Source organism: Melopsittacus undulatus, chromosome 2 (assembly GCF_012275295.1).
Source record: "Melopsittacus undulatus isolate bMelUnd1 chromosome 2, bMelUnd1.mat.Z, whole genome shotgun sequence".
Lineage (NCBI taxonomy): Eukaryota > Metazoa > Chordata > Aves > Psittaciformes > Psittaculidae > Melopsittacus > Melopsittacus undulatus.
In genome coordinates, this window is record NC_047528.1 from 26,180,935 (window position 1) to 26,204,364 (window position 23,430).

The 23,430-nt window shown below is 45.4% G+C and overlaps 2 protein-coding genes across 3 annotated transcripts in view; one reads left to right on the forward strand and one right to left on the reverse strand.

Annotated features, from left to right (window-relative positions):
- Positions 1-295: 295 nt before the first annotated feature.
- LOC101876223 (fibrinogen-like protein 1) lies at positions 296-8,964 on the forward strand. Its single transcript, XM_005147700.2, has 8 exons — positions 296-535; positions 1,479-1,560; positions 1,941-2,151; positions 3,225-3,384; positions 4,898-4,995; positions 5,073-5,161; positions 5,918-6,108; positions 7,892-8,964. The coding sequence occupies exons 2-8, from the start codon at positions 1,489-1,491 to the stop codon at positions 8,079-8,081; spliced, it is 1,011 nt and encodes a 336-aa protein (XP_005147757.1). The 5' UTR covers positions 296-535; positions 1,479-1,488; the 3' UTR covers positions 8,082-8,964.
- THSD1 (thrombospondin type 1 domain containing 1) overlaps positions 8,956-23,430 on the reverse strand; it is a 30,740-nt gene continuing 16,265 nt past the window's right edge. For both annotated transcript variants that reach the window (XM_034074325.1, XM_034074326.1), the window contains exons 4-5: positions 18,044-18,202; positions 8,956-14,121 (exon numbers count right to left, since the gene is read on the reverse strand). In XM_034074325.1, coding sequence (XP_033930216.1) covers positions 12,746-14,121; positions 18,044-18,202 — 1,535 coding nt within the window. In that variant the 3' untranslated portion in view covers positions 8,956-12,745. The remainder of the gene's footprint in view (positions 14,122-18,043; positions 18,203-23,430) is intronic.

The window sequence follows — 23,430 nt, forward strand, 5'->3', positions numbered from 1 at the left end:
CCAGAATAAACTGCAAAAGGAATGTTAAACACAAAAGCTGTGTTCTTTCCACCTTGCAGGACTTAGTGAAATGAGCCTGGCTGTATTAAACATGAGATAACACTCCCACAGGGAGCATTAGTCTGAGTGATTCATATAAACACTTAAAGTAGACAGTCTTGGTTGAGCTTCCTAGTCAAATAAGGTGGGTAATGGTACGCAACCAGCAGAGCCCCTCTCCTTTGGAGAGCACTGCTGATAGAAACCTCACTGGCAGTTATCCTCACTGGGAAGCAGCAGGATGAGTATTGGATAACAACAGACAGCCTGGGGTTTGGGTAACTCTATCATGCAAGGAATTGCAAGTATCTTTTCCGTGGAACTGCCTAGTGCTGTGAGACATTCTTCATCTGCACCCCTGGTGTGGGCCATCTGAGGAGGAAAATCTCATCAACTTCTAGAGATGCAGCCAGGTTTATGATCACTTTCTTTTGCAGTTGACTTTTAAGGGAGATAATCTTATCAGGAGGAGGTCTGGAGGGAAGGTGAGTTACAGGTATGTGTGTTTCCTGTGTTGATAAAGGTGTAGATGAAGCTGCTTTCTTTCCCTTCGATCTGTTCTGTCTGGTTTCCAGGAGCCATTGCTCAAACCCATCCTTCCTCTTGGCTTTTTGCCTCCACCCACATGCCTTGTGTGGAGCCCAGTTCTGTGCTGTAGCCACCGACATGGCTGCGTGGCTGTGTGGATGAACAACACCAGCATCACAGGCTGAGGGGTCCCTGCTGTCACCCTGAACTCCTCTGTGAGCTGAAAAAGTGCCTTGTTCTGGGGCACACACCTGCGCATCTTTTATAGGTACCCTCCATGGGATGCTGCTTCTCTCGGCTTGCTTTGGGCCCTGCCTGCCCAGCCAGGCAGATGGCTCCCCTGTGGAAGCAGCTTTGCTGGCTCTGGAAGCAAGCCCTAGCCTCAGCCACCCTGGGGATGCTTAATAGAGCCGTAGCTGAAACAAAGCACATCGCTGCTTAAAGCAAAGAGCTTTTGGGTAGCCAAGTTTTTGCAGCACTTCCAGATGTGCAGCGGGGGAGTCAGTTTTAGCCTATTTTTCAGATTTTTTTAACTCTTTCTGATTTTTATTGTTTTTAAAGCACATTGCAAACAATCTGTGCTGATCACTTGTGCTCATCTGAACGTTGCCAGTGGCAGTAAATCAGTGTTTTTTTCTAGCTGAGACTCTCTGAAGGAAGCCCCATCTGTATGCTGGGGCAGGCTGGCAGCAGAGATCTCTTCCACTGAAGTCTAGTAACTGTCAGCGCCCTGCACTGGTGCTTCAGCTTCACCCAGACACACATCTTTCCCCCAGTTTTGTACTGCCTGTACTTTCAAGCAACCTCTTTAACAAATCCTGCAGCATTTTCTGGGGAATTAAACATGATTGTGAGGGGGGATTAAGTTGTGAGAGGAACCTCCCCTGCAGCCTGTCAATGCTTCTTTTCAGGTGATAAGAAATGAGTGTGATGATGCCCTGGCTGCTGCTCCTGCTGCTGGTCAGCTTTGGCTCACCCGCACCCAGGTTTTCGGTACGTATCTTTTTCCTAGGGTCTGTACCACCTCTCAATGGTTTATCATTCACAGTCTGTACACACCCCTTTGAGTTCATTAAATAGGGGTCAAGACATGCTATTTTTGTCCGAAGTAATTTTCTGTGTATCTGCTCATATTCTGGGATGCTTTGTGCAGTGACAGGGTCATTATAGAAAACCCCTTTTCCATTGGGTTCAATTCAACAGCCCTTGCTGTGCAAGATTTCTGTATCTTAGAAGACAGCCATCGACTTATTTTGATCCACAGGGGCAGTGTGACATGGTAGGGTCAACAGGAGACAGATACTGCTCTCTCTTGCCTCTCTGTTCCTACCACTGACTGAAGTGTGTGGGGTTTTCTTTTATTTCCTCCATAGGAAAAAGATATCTGCCTCCTAGACAACAATAAATTAAGACAAAGGTCAAAACAGCTTCAAGACTTGCTTTTCTTATATGAACTACAACTGAAGGACATCCTGGAGAACACTTATCATAGAACAAGCAGTGGGCTGTCCTCAGGCAACAGGAGCATGCAGCATATGACGCTTTTACCCACAACCAGTGGAAATTTGATAGTCTACGACCAAGGTACGGCCTGCAGTAGTGTGTGTGGAAATTTCAGCTCACCATGGTGTTTGTTTCTCCCTGCAGTGCCCCATGTGTCATATTTTATTTCTGCTAAAAGTTTTAACATTTTTAAAGTGCATTGTGTTTTAAAACTGAGATACATGGGAAGAGAAGGGCAGACTGGCCAACAGTGGTGGCCTTGGTACCAACAGACACCCCCTGGGCCATAGTGAGTTGGGTGGCTTTAGGCAGCTATCACCCAGGGACAGCCAGACACCTGCAGCTGGGTTTGGGACCCTGCTGCAGAGCTGGACAGGCACCTGTCAGATGTTTGCTCTGAGACCTACTTTAGAAATTTAGGGGAGATGGGTCCGCTCTTGAAGAGTCCATTTCCCTTGAGTGATTTACTGGAGCTCAGAGCACCTGGCTCAGCTGCAGGCACTGAAACCTGTTTGGAGGAGCCCAGCCTCCCCATTGCTCAGTTCCTCCATCACTTCTGTGGTGCAGTAGCAGCTGTGCAAACTCTGTTCTTTGGTGTCACTTTGAGAACTGGAATCATGGCCTGTGACCAAGATTTTGTCCTTCATGGGCATTACATTGAAAGTGTGAAGCACTGGGGTCCTGAAAGGCACTCTCCCAGTACAGCCCTGGTAGGCTGGTCACAGGAGCTTAGCCTCTTTTTAGAAATCTTGGACCTTGATCAATCTGAAGTACAGCTGAGGTTACCTTCCAAGTGGAAATCAGCTTCTTGCTGACAGAGCCAGTCCTAGTCCTACATCTCTCCTATTCCAAAGCTCCAGCCTGCACTGCAGCCATCTCATGTCTCACTGAAGATTTGGGAATGACTCCCTCAGAAGGCATAGCTGTAAAGGCTCTCAAACCTCGCTGCTCTTTGTGAGGCCCAGCAGTTTGCAACAAGCAATGTTCTTACCTTACTGAACAATTTGCTTTGGCTCTACAGGGCTTGCAGAGCTATACACAAGCTGGCCAAGTGTCCTTGTCCCAGGCAGCCTTTCAGCAATGTCTTCTCTGCGCTACACGTACCCCTTTGCTTCCCCCTGCTCTGTTTAACAAGCTTGTACCATTCTGCCCAGATTGCTCTGCTGTGTATGATCGGAAGAACACCAAAAACGGCTACTACCGGATCAGGCCCAGAGCAGACAGAGAGCCGTTCCTGGTGTACTGTGACATGTCTGATGGCGGCGGCTGGACTGTCATCCAGCGGCGCAGTAATGGCAAGGAGAACTTCAACAGGTGGGTGAATCAACAGAGCTCACAGTCACACCTACAGCTTCCACACCATCCTGCTGCCTGGCAAGCCCTGTCTTAGAAGTAGGACGTGCAAGACTATACTCAGTGATGATAACTCTTTGCATTAGGACAATCCAATGGTATATATAGGTAGTAGGAGACCATTCTCAAAATGGACCTATAATGCCTTTTCCATGACTTCTCTGTATTTGAGTAAGTGTATATGTGTGTGTATATTGGTTTTATCATTAATGGGGACTGTTGAAGGCTCCAAATGGGCAGGTATCTGCTGCCAGCACACAGACTGAATGTATTCTCGTATCAGGATTTTTTTGTTCAGCATGGTGTAACATGTTTTCTTATTCAAACCATTCGAAAAGATGCCAAACCACTGGTCCAGATTGTCCTTTCTCTATGCAAAATCCCAGGGAGGTGATTTTCATCTGGAAATCACAAGGAGAGATGCTCTGGTAGCACAGTTAAGAAGAAATAGCATCATGCAGATTAATTCACTGTCATAGCACACACAACTTTAGGGCATGTCTGGTGTCTCTAACAGTGAGTGCAGTCCAGTGCAAAGCAATCTCAACTGGCTTTAAGCTGGCTTGCCTAGAGCATGGTAGCTATCTAGCCATGGTAGTTCAGCTCTCAACACAGGTGAAGGGAAAACAACCCGAAGTGAAGCATTGACTAGTACAAAGGTCAGGCAGAATTAATGTCCCCAGTAACATGAGAGAGGGAATAAATATGAGGTTAGTAAAACTGGAAATTATGATACACAAAAGTATACATGAATATTTAAAATAACACATGAATAACAGAAGAGATTTTAAGAGAATGGTGGGGAGAAAGTAATAGCAGAAGATTTCTCTTAGAAAGATGAAGGCAGAGAATGCTGATGAAAAGTATGTATCTTTGAAGGACAAGTTACCACATCCAGATGGTGATCCTATGAAAAAGCAGAGGTGGGAGTGGTCAATGAATCAAAAGTAGATTTAAATAGAACACAACACAGAACAAAACCAGATATTTTGCTTTTAACACCATCTGGAAGCTTTTGTTTGCAGCTTCTATTCAGTTTCTGATTCTTCACCATACCACATCATACATCCAGGAATGCAGCATATTTTAGATTGCAACATTCATTTCCAGCCAGGAGTGCATTTCATTTATGACTTGCTGAAGAACAATATCACATGCTTTGCTGAAGACCAGTATGACAGCTGCTGCTTTCCCTTTCCATCTAACTGACAACCTCATTCTGCAAGCACGGCATCTGGCAGTATGAAGGTTTGATCCCAATATATGTGTGCACAGGTTTTAGCAGAAGCTAGCTGCAAGTTGTATTTAATTCTAAGGCAGAGCGACAAATCTCAGCTCAGCTTGTGATGAATCAGATACTTGTAGAAAACAGTGTCTAGAGGTACAGCTGAAGTTTTACTTGTTTCCATAGCCAAGTGTCACAAACTGTCTAGTTCCCTCACATGCTGAAATTGGTATTTGTATCTCACTGCAGGAAATGGGATGATTACAAACTGGGATTTGGGAAATTCCAGGGCAGGAATGATGAATACTGGCTGGGCAATGACCACATCTATGACCTGCTCACTAGAGGTGCAAGTATTTTCCCTCCATAGATTTCTTTCCAATCTGCATGAGATAGTTCTAACGTGATATCGCTTTGTGTTTAGGAGAGAACTCATTAAAGATTGACCTGATGGACTGGCATGGGGAAAGACGTTATGCAGTCTATGAAAATTTCCAGCTTGCAAATGAGCAGGTAAGAAATGAAGAGCATGGTGATTTGCTTGTTTTGTCTGTGAGGGTGGGGCATCTGCACATGAAGCATCAGATTTCAGTATCAGGGTTGTAATTGCAGCTCTGCAAAACTCACCTGCTTTGGTTCCCTGGGATTCCTGGTTAGGCTGACTGACAAACAGCCCTCAGAGCAGGGACATAAGCCTGGGACTTCTTCCTCACACTGCTGAGTGCCCAAGCCAAGATCCAAGACAGGATCATGTGCATGTGCTCTCTTACCATCTCTCTACCGCAGGGCACAGGGAATCCCACATGCATTTGCCTCCAGCCTCATGGTTAGGAGTCTTCTGTGAGGGAGGAGATACAGGTTTGAAACCCTGCAAGGAAACTGAACCTGGTTTTCCTACATCCTAGGAATTATTCTAGCTGAACAACTGTTCAGTTTGTGAAGGCAACTGCTTGGCATGGTTTCCTGCCAAGTTGCTCTTGATGAGCTGGGAAGAGGCTTCCAGTATGTTTAGTTTTCAAATGGCTATTGAAAGGCAATAAATCCTGAAGCCCTTTGTAGCAGCAGCAGTAATCAGCAATCCCTTCTAGAAGTTTAAAACCTACATTGAGCTATACTAGGATCACTAAAGCATGGGACCAGAAGTCACTCTTGGCTTCAACAGTAATGTCTTTCACAGTGGATACAATGGCCAGAGCAAATTTGATCTCAGAAATGGGAGGAAGGGAAGAAAGAGCTGATATCAAAGACATATTTCACATAATATTGCAGGACAATTACAGGTTATGGTTTGGCACCTATTCTGGTAATGCTGGTGACGCTCTGTCTGGTGGGAGCAATTTTGAAGATCAGTGGTCAGCCTCTCACAGAGGGATGCAGTTCACCACATCTGACAAGGATCACGATCGATTCCTGGCAGGCAACTGTGCATCTGAGAACAAGGGCGGCTGGTGGTTTAACAGGTAAGGAAAGCAGTCAGTTCCTCTTGGATGCATAGGGTGTGGGTGCAGCCAAGACTTGCCAGCATTACACAGCTGGAGACTGCTGTGTGATCTTGCCATCTTACACAACCAAACCTCAGATGTTGACACCTACAGATCTTCAAGGGAAAGCAACCTGCTTCTTCCATTATAAAGAAAAGCAGGTAAGTTGCTTTCACTGTAAGAAGCTGGGCCACAGGTAAGTTGCGCTGATTTTCAGAAAAAAGGTCAGAGTAAATGTCAGAGCAATCCCAGGCACAGCTACAGGTTGGGCAGAGAAGAGATTCAGAGCAGCCCTGAGGAGAAGGACTTGGGGGTGTTGGTCAATGAGAAACTTAGTATGAGCTGGCTTCAGTGTGCACTCACAGCCCAGAAAGCCAACCGTATCCTGGGCTGCATCAAAAGGAGCGTGACCAGCAGGTCGAAGGAGGTGATCCTGCCCCTCTGCTCTGCTCTCGTGAGACCCCACTTTGAGTATTGTGTGCAGTTCTGGTATCCTCAACATAAAAAGGACATGGAACTGTCAGAACAAGTCCAGAGGAGGGCCACGAGAATGATCAGGGGACTGGAGCACCTCCCATATCAAGACAGGCTGAGAAAGTTGGAGCTGTTCAGCCTGGAGAAGAGAAGGCTGCGTGGAGACCTCATAGCAGCCTTCCAGTATCTGAAGGGGGCCTACAAGGATGCTGGTGAGGGACTCTTCATTAGGGACTGTAGTGATAAGACAAGGGATAACGAGTTCAAACTTAAACAGGGGAAGCTTAGATTGGATATAAGGAAGAAATTCTTTAAGGGTGGTGAGGCACTGGAATGGGTTGCCCAGGGAGGTAGTGAATGCTCCATCCCTGGCAGTGTTCAAGGCCAGGTTGGACAAAGCCTTCGGTAACATAGTTTAGTGTGAGGTGTCCCTGTCCATAGCAGGGGGGGTTGGAACGAGATGATCTTAAGGTCCTTTCCAACCCTAACTATTCTATGATTCTATAAATGCATATGGAATAATGACCTGCAAGGGAAAGAGCCCCATTAAAATTCCTTAAGGTGCTTTGGGTCATATCCCAAGAAAGAAACTGTGGTCACTGCAAGGTGAAGCATATACATAGGACATTTTTGTGGAGCATGTCTAGGGCATGAACTACCCTTTAAGAGTCCTGGTGATGTATTTGCTAGTTGGACACACCCCACACATTGGCAGACAAGGACTTGGGTTGATCAGTCCTGGGAGCATGGACACACTGTGCTCAGTTTTTCTCTGCTTTAGGGCAGGGTGTGCCTCTTCTTTGACTGCTTCTCATCACAACTTGAAAACAGTGGAGCTACAAAAATGTATATCAATAGTGGGATTTACCTTTATCAAAATACATCTACAGTTTTAGGTGTCAATACATAGTTGCCTACACTTCAGCTAGAGCCTACCAAATGGCTCTCCACCCCTCTGTTTAGGTAGCTGGATCCTGTCCCTAATGAATACACTTAAAGGAGTCAACATGTTGAATTATCTGAGCAATGTAGGTGTTTACTTTGGGATGACCCACATACTTCTCTGTGTTCCACTATATGCATTAACCAGATCTCCATAGGCTACTGTAGGAGTTTAGATAACCAGCTCAGTACAGACAGATATATCTAGCTGTCTGAATGTGTCAACAAATCCCACCCTGGTATTTCTAAATCTAAGTTGTGTGAAAATTGTACTTCACCTGAATGGTGCAGTATCTTCCCACGCTAAACCTCATCTCCTTTTTTCCCTCTCCTGCATCATTACAAGGTGCCATGCTGTGAACCTCAATGGCCGGTACTACAGAACAGGAAGGTACAATGGATCCCATGATGATGGCTTGGTTTGGTCTACATGGCGTGGGGTGTGGTACTCACTCAAATACTCTGCCATGAAAATCAGGGCTCCATTCTTTGTTGACAGTGAGAGTGGAGATGGTGAGAACAGTCAGGGCAGCTGAAACCTGCTGCTTTGGAAAGAAGTCCAGGCTGAAGGGAATTGTACAAGTTAACAGCCAACCCTCCGCTCCTGCCAACCACCAAATCTGCACTGCGATAACTGGAGTTGCTGAAGCTAACATTGTGAGTTGTTTGAGCACAGCCAGAGAATAATTTGACAGAAAACACATGGATCTAGTCTTGGAATAAACGCAGCAATTTTCAGCACTCATTAGAGAGTGTTTTAGAAAAGCTCTCTGGACCTTGAATGATTAAGAATGTCCTTTTAGCTATTTGTACTCTTAAAGGGCCAAATCCTTCTTATCCTAACTTTAACCATCAGTGTTTCAGTTACGAGAATGTAAGAAACAAGGTGATGGTGAACTGGACTTCATCTGGTCTACCTACATTAGTGGATCAGAAGAATGTTTAACAGCTGTTATCTGTGGTCCCCAACTGCCACAATTCAGTTGCAGAACACTCCTGGAGACTGTGAAGCCAAGGCAGTGACATGCTACAACTGCTAATGTGAATCCAGACTAAGGCTACTTCAAAGTAAATCCCTACAACACGGACAGCTTGGGCACTGGGTTTGGTTGCCAAGTGTGTCGGGCTGCAGATCCACTTCTGCAGCACACCGCGACATATTAAGGCAAAGACAATGCTGCCAATCAGATTTAAGCCCCAGATTAAAATGAAGCAGATTTTGCTGAATTTAAGATAAGCACAGACACTCTTAGGCGTTCATAAAACACAGTCATGATTCATTTGTACGTTCTCGTGTAATTTACCACTAACTTTGAGTTAGTGAAGGGGAATGTGAAAGTGGAAAGGGGTTGAACAGTAAGGCCCACTGCTTTCCTTGTATCAGTGGAGTGAAATGAAAGAGCAACACAATTGGATACCGAAAATTTATTTTCCACACGTTTTTAATAACAGTTACAATGAACAGTAATATCAGCTTGATGCAAATCAGTTACCTACCATGTGGTAAAATGAGCCTATTTCTTTTTCTGAATTACGTTTTTTTTTTAACTGATTGTTCTTTTCCATTTACTTGCTTTTAGATCCATACATATTGCAATTTGTATTATATATCCATGGATGGTGAAATAAAACCATCTGAGTAGGTCTTAACACTTTGTATCTCATTTTCAACAGTAGGAACTTGGAACAGAAATTTGGATTAAAATCTTGAGAAAGCTCATAATATGAGAAATGCTTTCTTTTGGTGTTGGCTCTGGTGCTTTTACATCTGCTGTCATGGGTAGCTGAGAGTCTCTGCAAGGTAAATTTAATTTCCAGGGCTCAAGTTGTCCTGGAGATAATGCAGAGACATGTGAAGGTTCAGTATCAAACTTGGTTTGGTTCCTCTGCTTTATGAAAAGGTAAACTCTGTTCTCACTTCTTAGAGATCCCAGTGATTGCAGACGTGAACACTGGAAAGCAATGGGCCAGCACTCCAGGGAGCAGTGATCCTAAAACCTTCTTCCCACATGCCCACACAGAACAAAACTTGCACCTCCCTCTCTGAAATGAGGTTGCCCTTGTGAAGAAAGGACTTTTTGATCACTGCTTCTGTATTTTATACTATGGTAAAATCTTAGTGCAAGGTTGTAACTGCATGCTAGAAACACGAGGAATCCCTCTGCACACATTACAGCCATGTGGCCACTGCTGCAGTGCTGAGGGCAGCAAGGACAATCTTTGTCTAGGCAGAGAAATATGACTGAAATAAATTAATGCCTTCTGGCAGGTGATACTCAATCCTGTTCTTCGGTAGAGGGGCTATGGAAGCAGGGTATAGACTGCAGACCAGTGATGCACAATTCTGCAAGCTGGAAATCAACTACAGCACCAAAGAGACAATATTAGTGGTTTGACAGTTCATTGAGCAGCCAATAAGCCACCTGATAATGGAGCTATCAATAATGGAAACACCAAGCTGAAAATAAAGTCAACAGGGCTGAGACAGATAACTGCTACCCAGTCCAGTTCCCCAGTGAAGGAGCAGTGAGCAGTCTAGAGTACAGAGCTTGTTTCCCTCTGTGTCAATACAGAGAGGCAGGCATTATAGTTGGGCTGCCTTCAGCCAGAATCAATATGTTATGGTGCTTTTTTCTCTAAGAGAAAGAAAAAGAGACATAAGGGGCACAGACCTGACAAGCTGGAGGTAGAGGTCTGCCTTGCTGTCTTAGATGTAAATGCACCTAAGTACATGCAATGCATTACAGTAGCTGTTCTGAACACAGCCCAACACTAAGACAAGGTTGCAGGAAGCAGCATCTGGCTTCGAACAATGCTTCACCTCCTCTGCCATCCTATGGTGCAGGGAACCCCCTCAGAGACACAGGTCACAGGGCTTTGTGCAGGACCCTGCAACTCCCACAGCAAACCCCAGGAAGTGTTTCAGAACACCCTTTATTGCAGTAGGCAGGGTAAAATGCCACTAGCTAGTACTTTTTGATATGAGGGCTACCGCCAGGATCACATCACTCCCACTGAAGGTTAGGGGAATGCTTGCTCAGTGTGGCTCTGCTGTGTATTTGATCTCCCTTTTCTCCAAGGTATCCCGTGCTGAAAGGGCTCACCAAATCTGTAAACAGATATTGTGGTCCTGCTGACACCTCACTGCTTCAGGGCAAATGTGCTTCACATGGCAGGCTTTACCATAGTACAGGGGTGGTAAGTAACCTGAGCAGCAATTGCTTCAGAGGTCTGATTTCCAGTTCATTTAAGTCACTTTGAAGACTTGTTACATTTGATTAGCTTTGGATCACTCTTCAAGCGTGGACATGCTCTCAAATACTTTAAACAGCATTTCAAGCTGACAGCTTATGGCAATGCAGAGCAGGTACTAACACCACACTGTGCCAAAGGGCTGAATGTCGACAATGCAGTGTGCTGGCCCAGCTCCTGGGAAAGAGGCAGCTCACAGCATCCTGCGAGTCAGACCCAGCGCTGCTGCAGCAGCTGCAAAGCATTACACATCAGAAAGGCCATTCAGACAGCAGGGTTTGACTCCTGCAGCCAAACACTGCAAGCCTTGCTCCTTCGAGGCTGTCACAGCAAGACCATTACAGTGTGCCTGCCAGGTTACCTGGGCATACTTTGAACACTTCAGTGGGGTGCTGTCGGTAACTGGCTAACACACAATGATGCTGCTCTTCCTTTAAAACTGTTGATGGTATGGAGAAAAAACAGAAGTGTGGGGTTGGGAAATCTATCCTTCTGCTCGGAAAGGCAGTTTTGAGAAAGACAGAAGCCTACTGCCAGAGAACTGAGCACATGGTAAGTGTTCCTTCACACTCACAGGCGGGTTAAAGGACCACATCGGGTTGGGCTCCTTCTAGGAGAGTTAAGACAGTCCTCTGCCCAAACCTACCTTCTCTCATTCCATCCTCCATGGGCAGCATCTCGTCTTTTGGTTTTGCCCAATTGCATTTCCCTGGTCTTTGCAAACTCCCTGAAGAGATGGTTATCCTAACAAACAGCAAGCAAAGTGTCTGAGTCATTCTTGCTGGCCCTAGCTCTGTCTGTTGTTAACTGGGGTTTCAATCCAGCTCTGAATACTTGCAGCAGTGTGTAAGTGTCAATTTGTTATCTCTGGTTTTAAAGCCCAACAAAATCAAACACCCAAAGTAGCTTTTGTGCTTCACCATAGGATTCTCTGGGAAGCACCAGATGTTGTCAAGCCAGTTTTAGTTTCTGCTCACAAACCAGGTATTCATGAAATGAATTTGTTGTTCGCTGGTTTTGCTCATAATTTATTCTGAGCTTGCTGTAGCAGTATTATTGTCAATGTATTTACATTCTGAAAAGTTTAATAAAGGCAAAAATGCTTATGGAAAGGATGGGTGATTCACCAGTTCTCTCACTGTCTTTTAGAGGTGCTTAGATGCTGCAAGTAACATTTCTGTGAGGACTCAAATATGATCATCTGTTTTCTTTGCCCTCCCAGTAGCATGCCTCTTCTACTCATTTCCTGCATATATCTGTACATCACTGATTTTGTAGTATAAATATTGACAGAAGGAAAGTATCAAAACCTTGAAGGGTGAGAAGTGCCCCCTCAGTTTTAAATTCACTCCAAGTATTCAGCATCAATTGTTTGCACTTTCATGCAAGCAGCTAAAATAAACACCACCATATGACTTATTTGAGCAATTGCGATGAATCGGCACACTTCAATAAAGACTACCATAAAAGTTATGGAAACTGCTCACAACTTGAGGTCTGTGTTTCCTAAATGGGCAAGGATTCACCAATTAGGAGAGATGGTTGAGGATACTGGATAATGGATGCTTTAGGCCATTGTTATCTACTAGTACACGGTCCACAAGGTGAGAAAGGCCAGATCAGTGGCATCCATCACATATGATGCACAAAACATGACTGCTTTATGCAATAAAAACTATTGGCTATTTCTGTGTCATGCCTCCACTAACACGTGTTTTCCTGGGGTATTTTGTGTGAACTGTACACACATACATACAAAAAATAATTATATGGAAGCACTTTCCAGTAATTAGAAAGGAATGTGTTCCCACAAGCCAGACTTGGGGCATTACTCCCTCCTGCTCCATGTGGGGATAACACAATTCCCACTGCTCCTTCCACCACAAGCCAATAGATCCTGCAGATCCTCTTCTGCTCATGCCCCTCCTGCAGGGCCACAATGAGTCTCTCAAATCACCAGCTTCTCGATGCTTAAAGTACTTGTTTCATCCTCTTCATTGGAACCAAAATACCCAGGGAGGTCAATCATCTGCTGCTCTGCCTCTGTTAGGCCAAAAGTAGTATTATCATAAAAGGCAAACTCAGGATCCAAGGGGAAGCTCTGGCACTTGTCCCTTTGGTACTGGGCAGGGCTTACACTTGTGACTCTCTGGGAATTATCCTTGCCAGCTGAGCCTGTTTCTTTCCGCCATGTGCCTCTGGGGTTAGGTGAAGGGCCCCGTTTGCTTCGGCTGGGCTCAGGCTTATCAGCTGCCTTCTCCTGACCAGCAGGCTGGCGGTCAGTGACCAAGTCCAGCTTTTTCACCAGAGGCCCTGCCCTGTGGTGGCACTTTGTGCCATGGCCCTGCGGTTCACACCCCACTGCAGCATTGTGGGGCTGATCCAGCTTTTCACCAGTTGGATTAGTGTTCCTCAATTTTGGCCGCATCCTGTCCTCCAAACCTTGGTCCCATGTCCTGGTCCTGGAGTTGTAGAGAGGAGTCTGCCGGGGGGTGAGGGTGGACATGCTTCTCTCTCTGAAAGGCCTGGCCTTTTTAGTCTCATGGAAACTTGCTGTTCTCCTAAGCTGCGGGTTTCTGTGGCAGCCCCTATCAGGCAAGTCCCCTCTGTTATCCTGGTGCTTGAAATGAGCTCTTCTTACCAAGGTTTGGGTAGGGCTCATTGCAGCATTGGCCTGTGAGAATGGAAAATCCAGCCTAGGGTGAGAGCCTTCCCCCAAGAATTTGGGCTGACCGGCTGGCTGTTCCAGAAACGGAGATTTGATCCTAAATTTGTTTGCTGCTGCCTCCTCTTGGTTTTCTCCACTCAGTGGAAGCATTGTGGTGGCACCAACAACCGTGTCTGTGAGAGGATTCTGAGAGACATGGTACACCTTGGTGGTCTCAGTCAGACCTTTCTTCTTCATCTCTTTCAGCTGCTGCTGTGCCAAGCGGTAGCTAAAGATTGGAGGGATAATTTTTTGGGCATTTGGCTGGAAGTTCTCACTTCCAGAGGCATCATCTTCTTGGGCAAACTGGAGGCTTCGCCTGTAGGTCAGAGGAATGTTAACAGGGGCATCCCCTCCTTCAGCAAAGCTGTCCCGCTGCTTGTTGCCTTGGCAGATGTTCTCCTCGTCAGAGTTCTTCCGGAAACCAGGGGAATGGACGGAGTTCCGGCGCACGGCAGCACTGCACTTCTGAGCTCTGCAGAGCTTCCTCCAGAGAGTGATGAGAACAGTGGCAAAGATGATGAACAAGCACAGAGAGATACCTGTGATGGTCACTATGTTATTTGCTTTCTGGTCCTCTCCTGGCTGGGCAGAAGGTGGGGTGGGAGGCTTCATAGCTGTAACAAAGAGCACACACATCTATCAATCAGAGCTGCACTGTCATCAGCATTTTGGTATTTTAGGATGGATACCTTACAACAAATTAAAAATAACCAGTTAACACAGTACAGGAAGTTGTCTGCCATTAAAATTTGCTCACTGGAGATGACTTATTACCAATGACTTCAAGCTGGCAGGAACAGATCTACTTACTTCAAACCAAGGCTCCCACGGAACTTTTAAATGTCATAATTACTTCTGCCTGTTCTGCCATTTCCGTAAGGCACTCCTAAATAAGTGTAAAATGGGTAACACTATTTGCCCTCCTTTGTGACGTACATAAAGATCCCCTGGTGAAAAGTACCATAAAATAAGCCAACCTAGGCTAGCACTTCAGTATCACTTTAAAATTACTTTTATGAGAGCTTAAGGGGAGTGAGAATTGCAGTGAGTTTGAAGAGCACAGAGGCAGTACTAGCAGGGGCAGCATAACTTTCTAAGCAGTCCTCTGAGGGTGCTTCTTCTACCACTGCCTTGTTGTACAGCGTCAGAGGCTGGAACCTTCCTCTGCCACCCCAAGCTCCCAGTTGAGAAGGCCACTGTTCTGGTGCCCCTGGCATTCTAGTATTGACACTCTTCTGTTGTGGACTGCAGATGGGATTTCAAACAGGGACGAACGCTCTGCAGGCCCTTCCTCACTGAGGGAGTGGTCAGTCTCTGGAACAGTCTCCCCAGGGAAGCATTCTCAGCACTAAGCCTTTTAAAAGTTTGAGGAGCATCTGGACAATGCTTCAGTCATATGGTTTAGTTTTGGGTAGTCCAGAAAGGAGCAGGTAATTGGACTCAGTGATGTCTATCGGTTCCTTTCAGCTTGAGATATTCTGTGATTTTAACCTGTAATGTGAATGTCACAGATCTTTCCACAGCCCTATTTAAACCTCTCACCTGTGCATTGCACCGTATTATAGATGGCTGAACCAAAGAGAGATTAATAATTCTTTTTTTGGATGAGGTCCCTAGCATTTTAGGGGCAGCCCTGAGCATGGTTGAAAGTGGATGAATTGGTCCAGCAGCTAATTCCAGTGCATGTTAGTACTCCCCAATTTCTTATGGCCCAACATCAGCACTGTAAGGCCACGACAATGCTGTTGGAGAATAAGGCTGAACAGATGTAGTTGACAAGAGTTGGCCATAAAGCTGTGAGCTCACACTGAACCAGTTAACAACCCTGCCCCTGTCTCTAGTTTTATCCAGAACCCAAAGCCTTACATCAGAGTGAAAGAAAGTCTATTGTAAAACTTGGCAGATGCCTGCACCACTGTGACTGTCCAGGCATAGGAAATGCATCCGCAGAATAACAGGAAGCTGATACCATGTTCTTCCCGTAATTCAGAAGGACACTCATTCAACAGAAAGCTGGTATTAGGAGGGTGTGCACAATGTACAAATACACTGATGAACACAGGCCAGAAGGTCTCAGGCTGCTATGATAACAGACATGCAGGGTGCTTGGTTGGGCAAGAGATACATTTCTTTGCCTCAGATCTACCTGACAGCCCCAAGCTCTTTGAAAAATCCTGCTACTGGATCCACTTTTATCTTCATAATCACTCTTGAGAGCCCAGCATCATCTCAAAGAACAAGACTGATACCTACTGGGTCTTTACTGGGGGATCTCTAAAACTTTCATCCAGCCCAATGTCACTCTGCCAGAGCACGGAGCACTGCTGTTCTGGGGGCCTAAGCAGGCAGTGAGCACTCTGACCTCAGCAAAGAAGGCAGGACCAGCATCTGCTCTGTTCAGTACCACTGCAGCAAAGCAATTCATTCATTGCTCATCCTCTTCCCAGACCTGTTTGCTTAGAGTTATTTTTTAAGACTCTGTTTTAAAGAGTTTCAAGACACTGTGCTGTATTGTTTGGAATAGAAAACTAACAGTGAGGTTCAAAACAGGACTTGGTGCCTTAAGTTTGCTCTCTCTCCACCTCATGTACCTCTGCCCCTGGACTGTGTGCTGGTTTCATTTATTCAGCTATTTGCTCCATCTGCTGGACTAATAACTTCAAACATAAGTTATGCTGAAAAAGAGGCTTGCCTGCTCCAGAAAGGTGCAGATGGTCAGGGGGTGGGAAGGTGACACTCCCAGCTGGAGATCAGGCAGTAGATGAACACTGTAAGATCACAGCGTCAAGTCACTTCCTGAGCAGCCTAAGATTCAATGAGATGAAATCTTGTAGGTGATTCTGTAAAGTAAGCTGCCTGATGTGGGTACAGGAGGATTAGAAACCATGAGCAAGAGAGAAGCAAGGCAATTCCTTCAGATGATCCCACAGCAACGGGTGCAGATGCAGGCCTCCTGTGCATCTGTGTTTCCTATATATAAAATATACAGATATCCTTTTCTATTAGCCCAGACACCTAGATGGAATTTGAGGATTTTCCAGACCTTCTGAGTGCTGTCAGGCAGTATAACTCCCACCAGACTGCCACAGGCATTTGCACTGGGTATGCACAGGATTGCTGACCTCTTTGAAAACTACCATATGGCTTATACAGTTGTACATATGCATGGAAAGAGTGACACCTCTGAGAAGCACCAGAGAGGTCAGTCATCTCCATGCATGCAAAGCCAAGGTGCATACACAAACCATGTGTCCAGAATATGCTCCACATGGATGGACCCCTCTCAGGGAACTCTGTGCACCAGAACTGCTCTCTGGCCTCCAAAGGAGTGGGGTGAAGCTAGCTAGAGAGGAGCCAAGCCAAGTACTGTACTTACAGACATACCCCTCCCACAGGTAACACAAGCATGGAACAGCACGGTTCAGCATCAGCTTTAGGAAAACACCAACTACCTTACTTTATTTCTCTTCTGGCATTACTGCCCACACCAGCATGACAGGGTTTGCCACAGAGAAAGACAACCAGGCCTAGAGTAGGGCATTAGTCTTAAGCTGGGGCCCTAAACATGTGAGTTGCCTTTCTCTGCTTACACTTGCAGATTTACAAAATAAGCAAACCCACATGGCCAGCATTTCCCAGTCTTTAAAAACATCAGACGCTCTAACAACAAGCTGTTAAAATACCCTACATGCTGCACAAACACTGACAAAATGCAATACCTGGCTGTATGGAATATAATTTTTAATATTTTCACCCACCTTTTGTTCAATACAATCCATTTCTTACAGTGCTCCACAACACATTCCAGGCCTGCCTGTACAATTCTGAGGCCTTCATTCAACACCTTGAAGCTGGTTCAAGCCAACACCTCCATTAAAAAAGTAGTCCTGCTCTCTTCCTGTTCCAGTTACACATTCTCCCCCTCTGCTGTCCTTCCCTTTTCAGTGGCACAAGCATGGCAACAGCTTACCTACATCCCCAAACTTCTCAGTTTTTGGCTGGCTCTATTCCAGTTCTCCACACTACACTTTTGCCAGCACAAGGAAGTGGGTGGAAGCAAAGCAAGAGGTAAGGCATTGATCACTTTGTAATAGTTTAAAATATCTGTTAAATTACAGCCTGAGAGAATAGGAGCCTGTACAGTCCCTGGATGCCTTCTATTCCTCATCCCTGGTTCCCAGGGGGTTGGAAATAGATGATCTTTAAGGTCCCTTCCAACCCAAACTATTCTATGATTCTATGTTTTGCTAGCCCCAAGATCTCTCCTTTAGTCTTTCTTCATTCCCTGGCCTCACTGGAGAGTTTAAACCCTTTCCATGGCACCCACAGAATACCAAACTCTTCTTATGCCTTGGAGGCCTATCTCCAGGTGTCCCACAAATGCTTGTAGACTCCTGCCCTACTCCATCAACCACAGGAATGTGACACCCCTCCAGAATCATTCCATTTTACAAAGTCCTTCTAATAACAGGCCCTTTTCTTTTGCTAGGGCAGATATGCAACCACAGGGAAGAGGACAGCAGAAATGCTACTTACACAAACACTCCTCCAGGGAACACAAGGAAGTCTCGCTGGGTGATCCAGCACAGCCTGATTTGGCTGATGAGGAGGTGATGCACTCACGGAAGCGCTCCCGGGTGCCATCCCCACAGGTGACACTGCAGGGGCTCCAGGGCTGCCACAGGCTCCACGTTTCTGCAAATACACAAGCTCACAGCAATGAGGAATGCATCTGCATCCTTACCTTTAAAGACACAGCCATTTGTCTTCTCTCATTTAAGAGAAACAGCAGTAAATAACCAAACAACACCAAAAGAGCAAGCAGCATCCAGGGACCTGCTCCTGTTCCCATCACAGTCTGGGCAAACTCCCACTCCTTATTTTCCTTTATCCACTCCAGGGCCAGCCAACAACACAGTGGACAGTCAACTGGCAGGCAAGTTCTTCCTGGAACCACAGCAAATGGAAATTAATCCACAAATCTTTGGAATGGGTTAGTAATTTATATATTCATCCAATTCCTACCTGACAAATAGTGCTTTTACAGCAGGATAACTTCATTGACTTAAGTGTAGTTACTCCTGATTTATGTGATAGAGAAAGGAGGATAAGCCTACGAGGCCTAATGAAGTAGCAGTATTGGTTTTTCTCTATTATTTTCTCAGCACACAAATGTGTTACTGAATCACTCACTTGACAGCTTCCAGGTCTCTGTTGCTTTATTGCTTATGGTTTGGCAATTAACTCGCGATGAAATTTTGCTGGTTCATTTATTTATTTTAAGTGGAGGCAAGTTCTAATACTACCTCAAACATTATCACTTTTTAATGTGTAATGGAATTCCTCTTTTGCTTAGACAACATCCTTATCCAGTGTTCAACACTGAAACTTTACAGCAGCAAGAACTCAGAGAGAGAAAGGGACCGCTCCTGCCTGTATCTGACAGCTGTGACACTGAGGCAGGACCACAGCTTTCAATTCCAAACTAATGCACAAGCCCAGGTACAATCTTAAAGGACAAAAACCCTGGGGATCCTCCTATATTGTAACAGAAAGAAAAGCAATAGACCTCTTAATTCTATTTCGTCACTCACAGATAAAGTTGACAGTCAGCTGAATAGACAGTAATTTAAAAACCTAGATTAGGTTTGTTAAAGTTTGCTCTTTCAAATAATTTACAGTGTTGCTTCTGTCAACGCTGGTCATGATCTTCAATATTATAACACAGTTGCTTTGCTGCTAGGATGCCCCTGAGCTCCTGATCAGTGACAAAGTTACTATGTCAAAGGACTAGACCGTGTTGGAAATGGCTTCATGATTTCATAGAATCATAGAACAGAATCATAGAATGGTTTGGGTTGGAAAGGACCTTAAGATCACCTAGTTCCAACCCCCCTGCCATGTGCAGGGACACCTCACACTAAACCATGTCACCCAAGGCTCTGTCCAACCTGGCCTTGAACACTGCCAGGGACGGAGCATTCACAACTTCCTTGGGCAACCCATTCCAGTGCCTCACCATGCTCCTAGTAAAGAGCTTCCTCCTTATATCCAATATAAACTTGCCCTGTTTAAGTTTAACCCATTACCCCTTGTCCTATCACTACAGTCCCTAATGAAGAGTCCTTCCCCAGCATCCTTGTAGACCCTTGTTATATTGGTTGCTGGATTGTTCATAGTGGGTTATTAAAAGTCTCTAACAAAAATAAATACAGCTGTGTTTTAACAAACATGAAATGTTACCTGCTTTGGGCCCTGTCCTACAGATTTTTGTGAACATGCCAGTCTGAGTTACGTCAACACAAGGAGCTTAACAGAACCAGCGGGGCTGCTCTCCTGACTGCAGGTACTCACCTGCACTGCAGGATAGGGCCCAGAGTTTTTGAACTTACCCTTGTGCTGTCAGCCAAGCCTGTAAAGTGTGTATAGGCACATACTAATGCACATCTGTGTGCATGCATGTTCCAGTGCAACTGCCTTGCCTAATGCAGAGTGGAGATGGGTACAGTGAAACACCCTGGTGGTGCTGCAGTTTTAAACCCACACAACACCAAGCGACCATCCTGCCTATTTGCCACTGACTTTACCACAACATTGCGATATCTGTGATCTCAGGCTGTCTTTCACTTCATGTTCTGTGAGTACCTCTCAGCTTTTGCCCTTCTGTCTCTGGAGCTGGAGAGCTGCTACAACAGGGGAGAGGAGGCCCAAGGCAGGCTGAGTTCTCAGTCCTCCAGTTTGCAGCCACCCCATTTCCCAGGAAAGTGTGAAATGGAGCACAACTCTGGTTAAGTCTCTCTAACTTGAAAGTCTATTTAAGACTCTCCAACTTAAACAGGGGAGAATCAGGTCAGATATAAGGAAAAAATTCTTCACTGTGAGGGTGGTGAGGCACTGGAACAGACTGCCATGGGGGAGTTGTGCATGTCTGTCCTGGGTTTAGCAGTAGCAGTCATTTTTTCTCCTTCTTAGTAGCTGGTGCAGCACTGTGTTTTTACTTTCAGCCTGGGAATAGAGCTAGTAACAGTGATGTTTTTCAGTTGTTGCTAAGTAATGTTTACTCTGACCAAGGACTTCCTGTGTCTCATGCTCTGCCAGGGAGGAAGGGGGGCCAGGAGGAAGCAGAGACAGGACACCTGACCCAAACTAGACAGAGGTATTCCATACCACAGCACGTCACACCCAGGGAGGTAACTGGGAGTTCCCCGGAAGGGCTCGCCCTCTTCTGGGTCGGGCTCTTTTCGGCGGGTGGTATCGTATTCCCTTGTTATTTCTTTTATCATTATTATTATTGGTGGCAGCAGTAGTGGTTTGTGTTATACCTTAGTTACTGCAGTGCTCAAGACCAGGTTGGATGAGGCTTTAAGCAGCAACCTGCCCACAGCAGAAGGGTTGGGACTGGATGACCTTAAGGTCCTTTCCAACCCGAATCATTCTGTGATTCTATGAAGACTGGATGGTGTGTGGTGTCAGGAGGAAAGGGAGTCAGAGGGTGCCAAGGAGGGGGGAACTGAGAAAGTTTGTTGGAGTAAGGCATCCCGCAAAGATACAGACTCTGGACAGTTGCAAAATCACATCAGCTAGTGAGAAGAGATATTAGTGAGGGCAGCAAGAATGAATTACCATCATCATTAGTCAGTCTGATCCCTCCTGCAAAAGACTTCATGGTATCACAGTATAGGGGGATCTCATGACACTCTTCTTCATACGAGTATCATGAAAGATTCCTGCAGTGTCCCTAATCACTGGTAGAGGGAGGAAGGCTAGGTGGAGAAGCACCTACCTCCTCATAGACTACTTTATGTGAGCAGCTTGGTGAGTCCCTGTCATAATTTTTCTCTCTCCATATTCCCTGCTCATTTAAACTTACTTAAAATTACAGTCAGATACAAAGCCAGACCCAGAAAGGTTCTAGTTGCCTCCAGTGTTACTACTGGTCATAGTGGAGGGCGCTCGGCAGCCTCCGCATTGATGCCTGTGGCCTTCAACGTACAACAACGTTCAGGATGAGTAATTTTATAATCTTGATGTCAAACCTATGATGTGCCCATTGCTCCAGGGCACTTTTCACTGACTTTGCCTTCAGCTGAGGGCAGAAGAGCTCCTTAGCATAAACACTTGGCATCCATAGCTTTGGGGCTGAGAGTACAGGCCTTAACCAGCAGAGAGCAGGAAATGCTCCAGCTCCCATGAAAGACCAGAGATTTAAACTCCTGTGAATTGCTCTGCAACCTCCTGCAATTACCAGAATGCAAAAGAAAATGAAGCATAGTTTATTCTCCCCCAAGGAAATGAAATGATTAATTTCCATTTAAGACAAACAGATCCAAAGTGCCGGGGGAAACCAGAAGGTGTGCACTGCAAACCAGCTCTAACAAGTGTGAATTTTTTCACATAGAATTGAGGAATCAATTATCGACGTGAAGACCTCAAACTGATGAGTTAGTTTGACGTAGCTGATAGCTGGCAGATCTGCCAACATGAAAGATAAATGCAATTAACTGTGTTAATTGCTGCTCTGTTTAACTATCTCCCCACAGATTTTTGTGTTCACAAGACTTTGAGCATGCAGTGCTATCCAACAGTGCAGTCAGCAAGGGATGCTCAGCATCATCCTTCCAGCCTGACACACGATAGTCCTAAACCCTTCAACAAGACCAACAATATGGGACAAACCCACTGATGATTTACAGGCTCATGTGAATAGCTACACTAGCCTGGGGCATTGCAGAGTATTTGTGGAAGCTGAGATCAGCTTTTAGGTCCTGAGCATGGGTGTACACACACTGTACTGCTGTTTGGATGAGACCTGGGAAAACACCCTTCTCATCCATTCGGTGTTTCTCTGTTTCCATGGAAATGAAGCCTTGGTGCACTGAAATGGTGGCATGCTCCAACAGGTTACTAATTTGGACAATGAAAGGATGAGGATCCCTTTAAAGGAAGAAAACCTAGACTCTGCCTGTGCATATTGCAGTCTTTTCCCCACAAACAGGTGTCTTTAAGAATTGTGGAGGCACAGCCTAAACTTTTTTTCAGAAGCCAAGAGCTACCCCAGGTCCGTAACACCCAATGTATTCTTAAAATGCTGGGGATGTGGAGAAGAAGCATTCAGTGACACAGCATGTGGGGTACAAACCAGCCTGACCTCTAGATACTCCACTTACTCCTCTCCTCCCTTACTGACCACTTTTCCCTTCAGAAGGTCTTCTCCTACCTTCCTCTTCCCTCCTGCCGGCAACAACTGTACTTCTTATGCCCTGCAGAGCTCCCAATAGGACTTTTTTTTGACAGTCAGCAAAAGTCGGATGAACAACATTCATCTCTGCTGTTGGCAATTGTGAGAGACTTCACACCAAAGTTGAAAACAGTCTCTGGAGTATAACAAAGAACTGTAAAATTAAGTTAGTTAACACCAGAAATATGAAGAAAATATGCCTGATTCTATGTGGTAGTGTTACTGATTCATTTTTATCAGTCTCATCCCATATGTTTCAAGTGGGATACAGGCTAGGACATGGAACATCCTTCTAAGAAGTGTCGAAGTTTCACCGCTAGGGATACTTAAAATCCACATGCGCAAAGCACAGGATAAAGCATTGAAAAGAATGGGCCTGCAATGCATCTGTTGCTGGGTAAGATGAGTTTCCTACCTCAGACATTCAAATAAGACAGTCAAACACAGAGAAAAGGTTAGCTGCATGACCCTCCCTAAGTCACCTCTGTGACTCCACTCAGTCTCCACTGAGACAAATGAAGTGACTCACATCTCGCTGTTATTTTTTCACAGGTTCTCCAGTTAGGATTCTACAAAAAGCTCCACAAGTGCTGGTTCACAGCCTACCTTTAATAGATCTATTCATAGTCTTACATAGCACAAGTGTTTTTGCAACACTCATTCTGAAGATGCTGCCCTGGCCCAC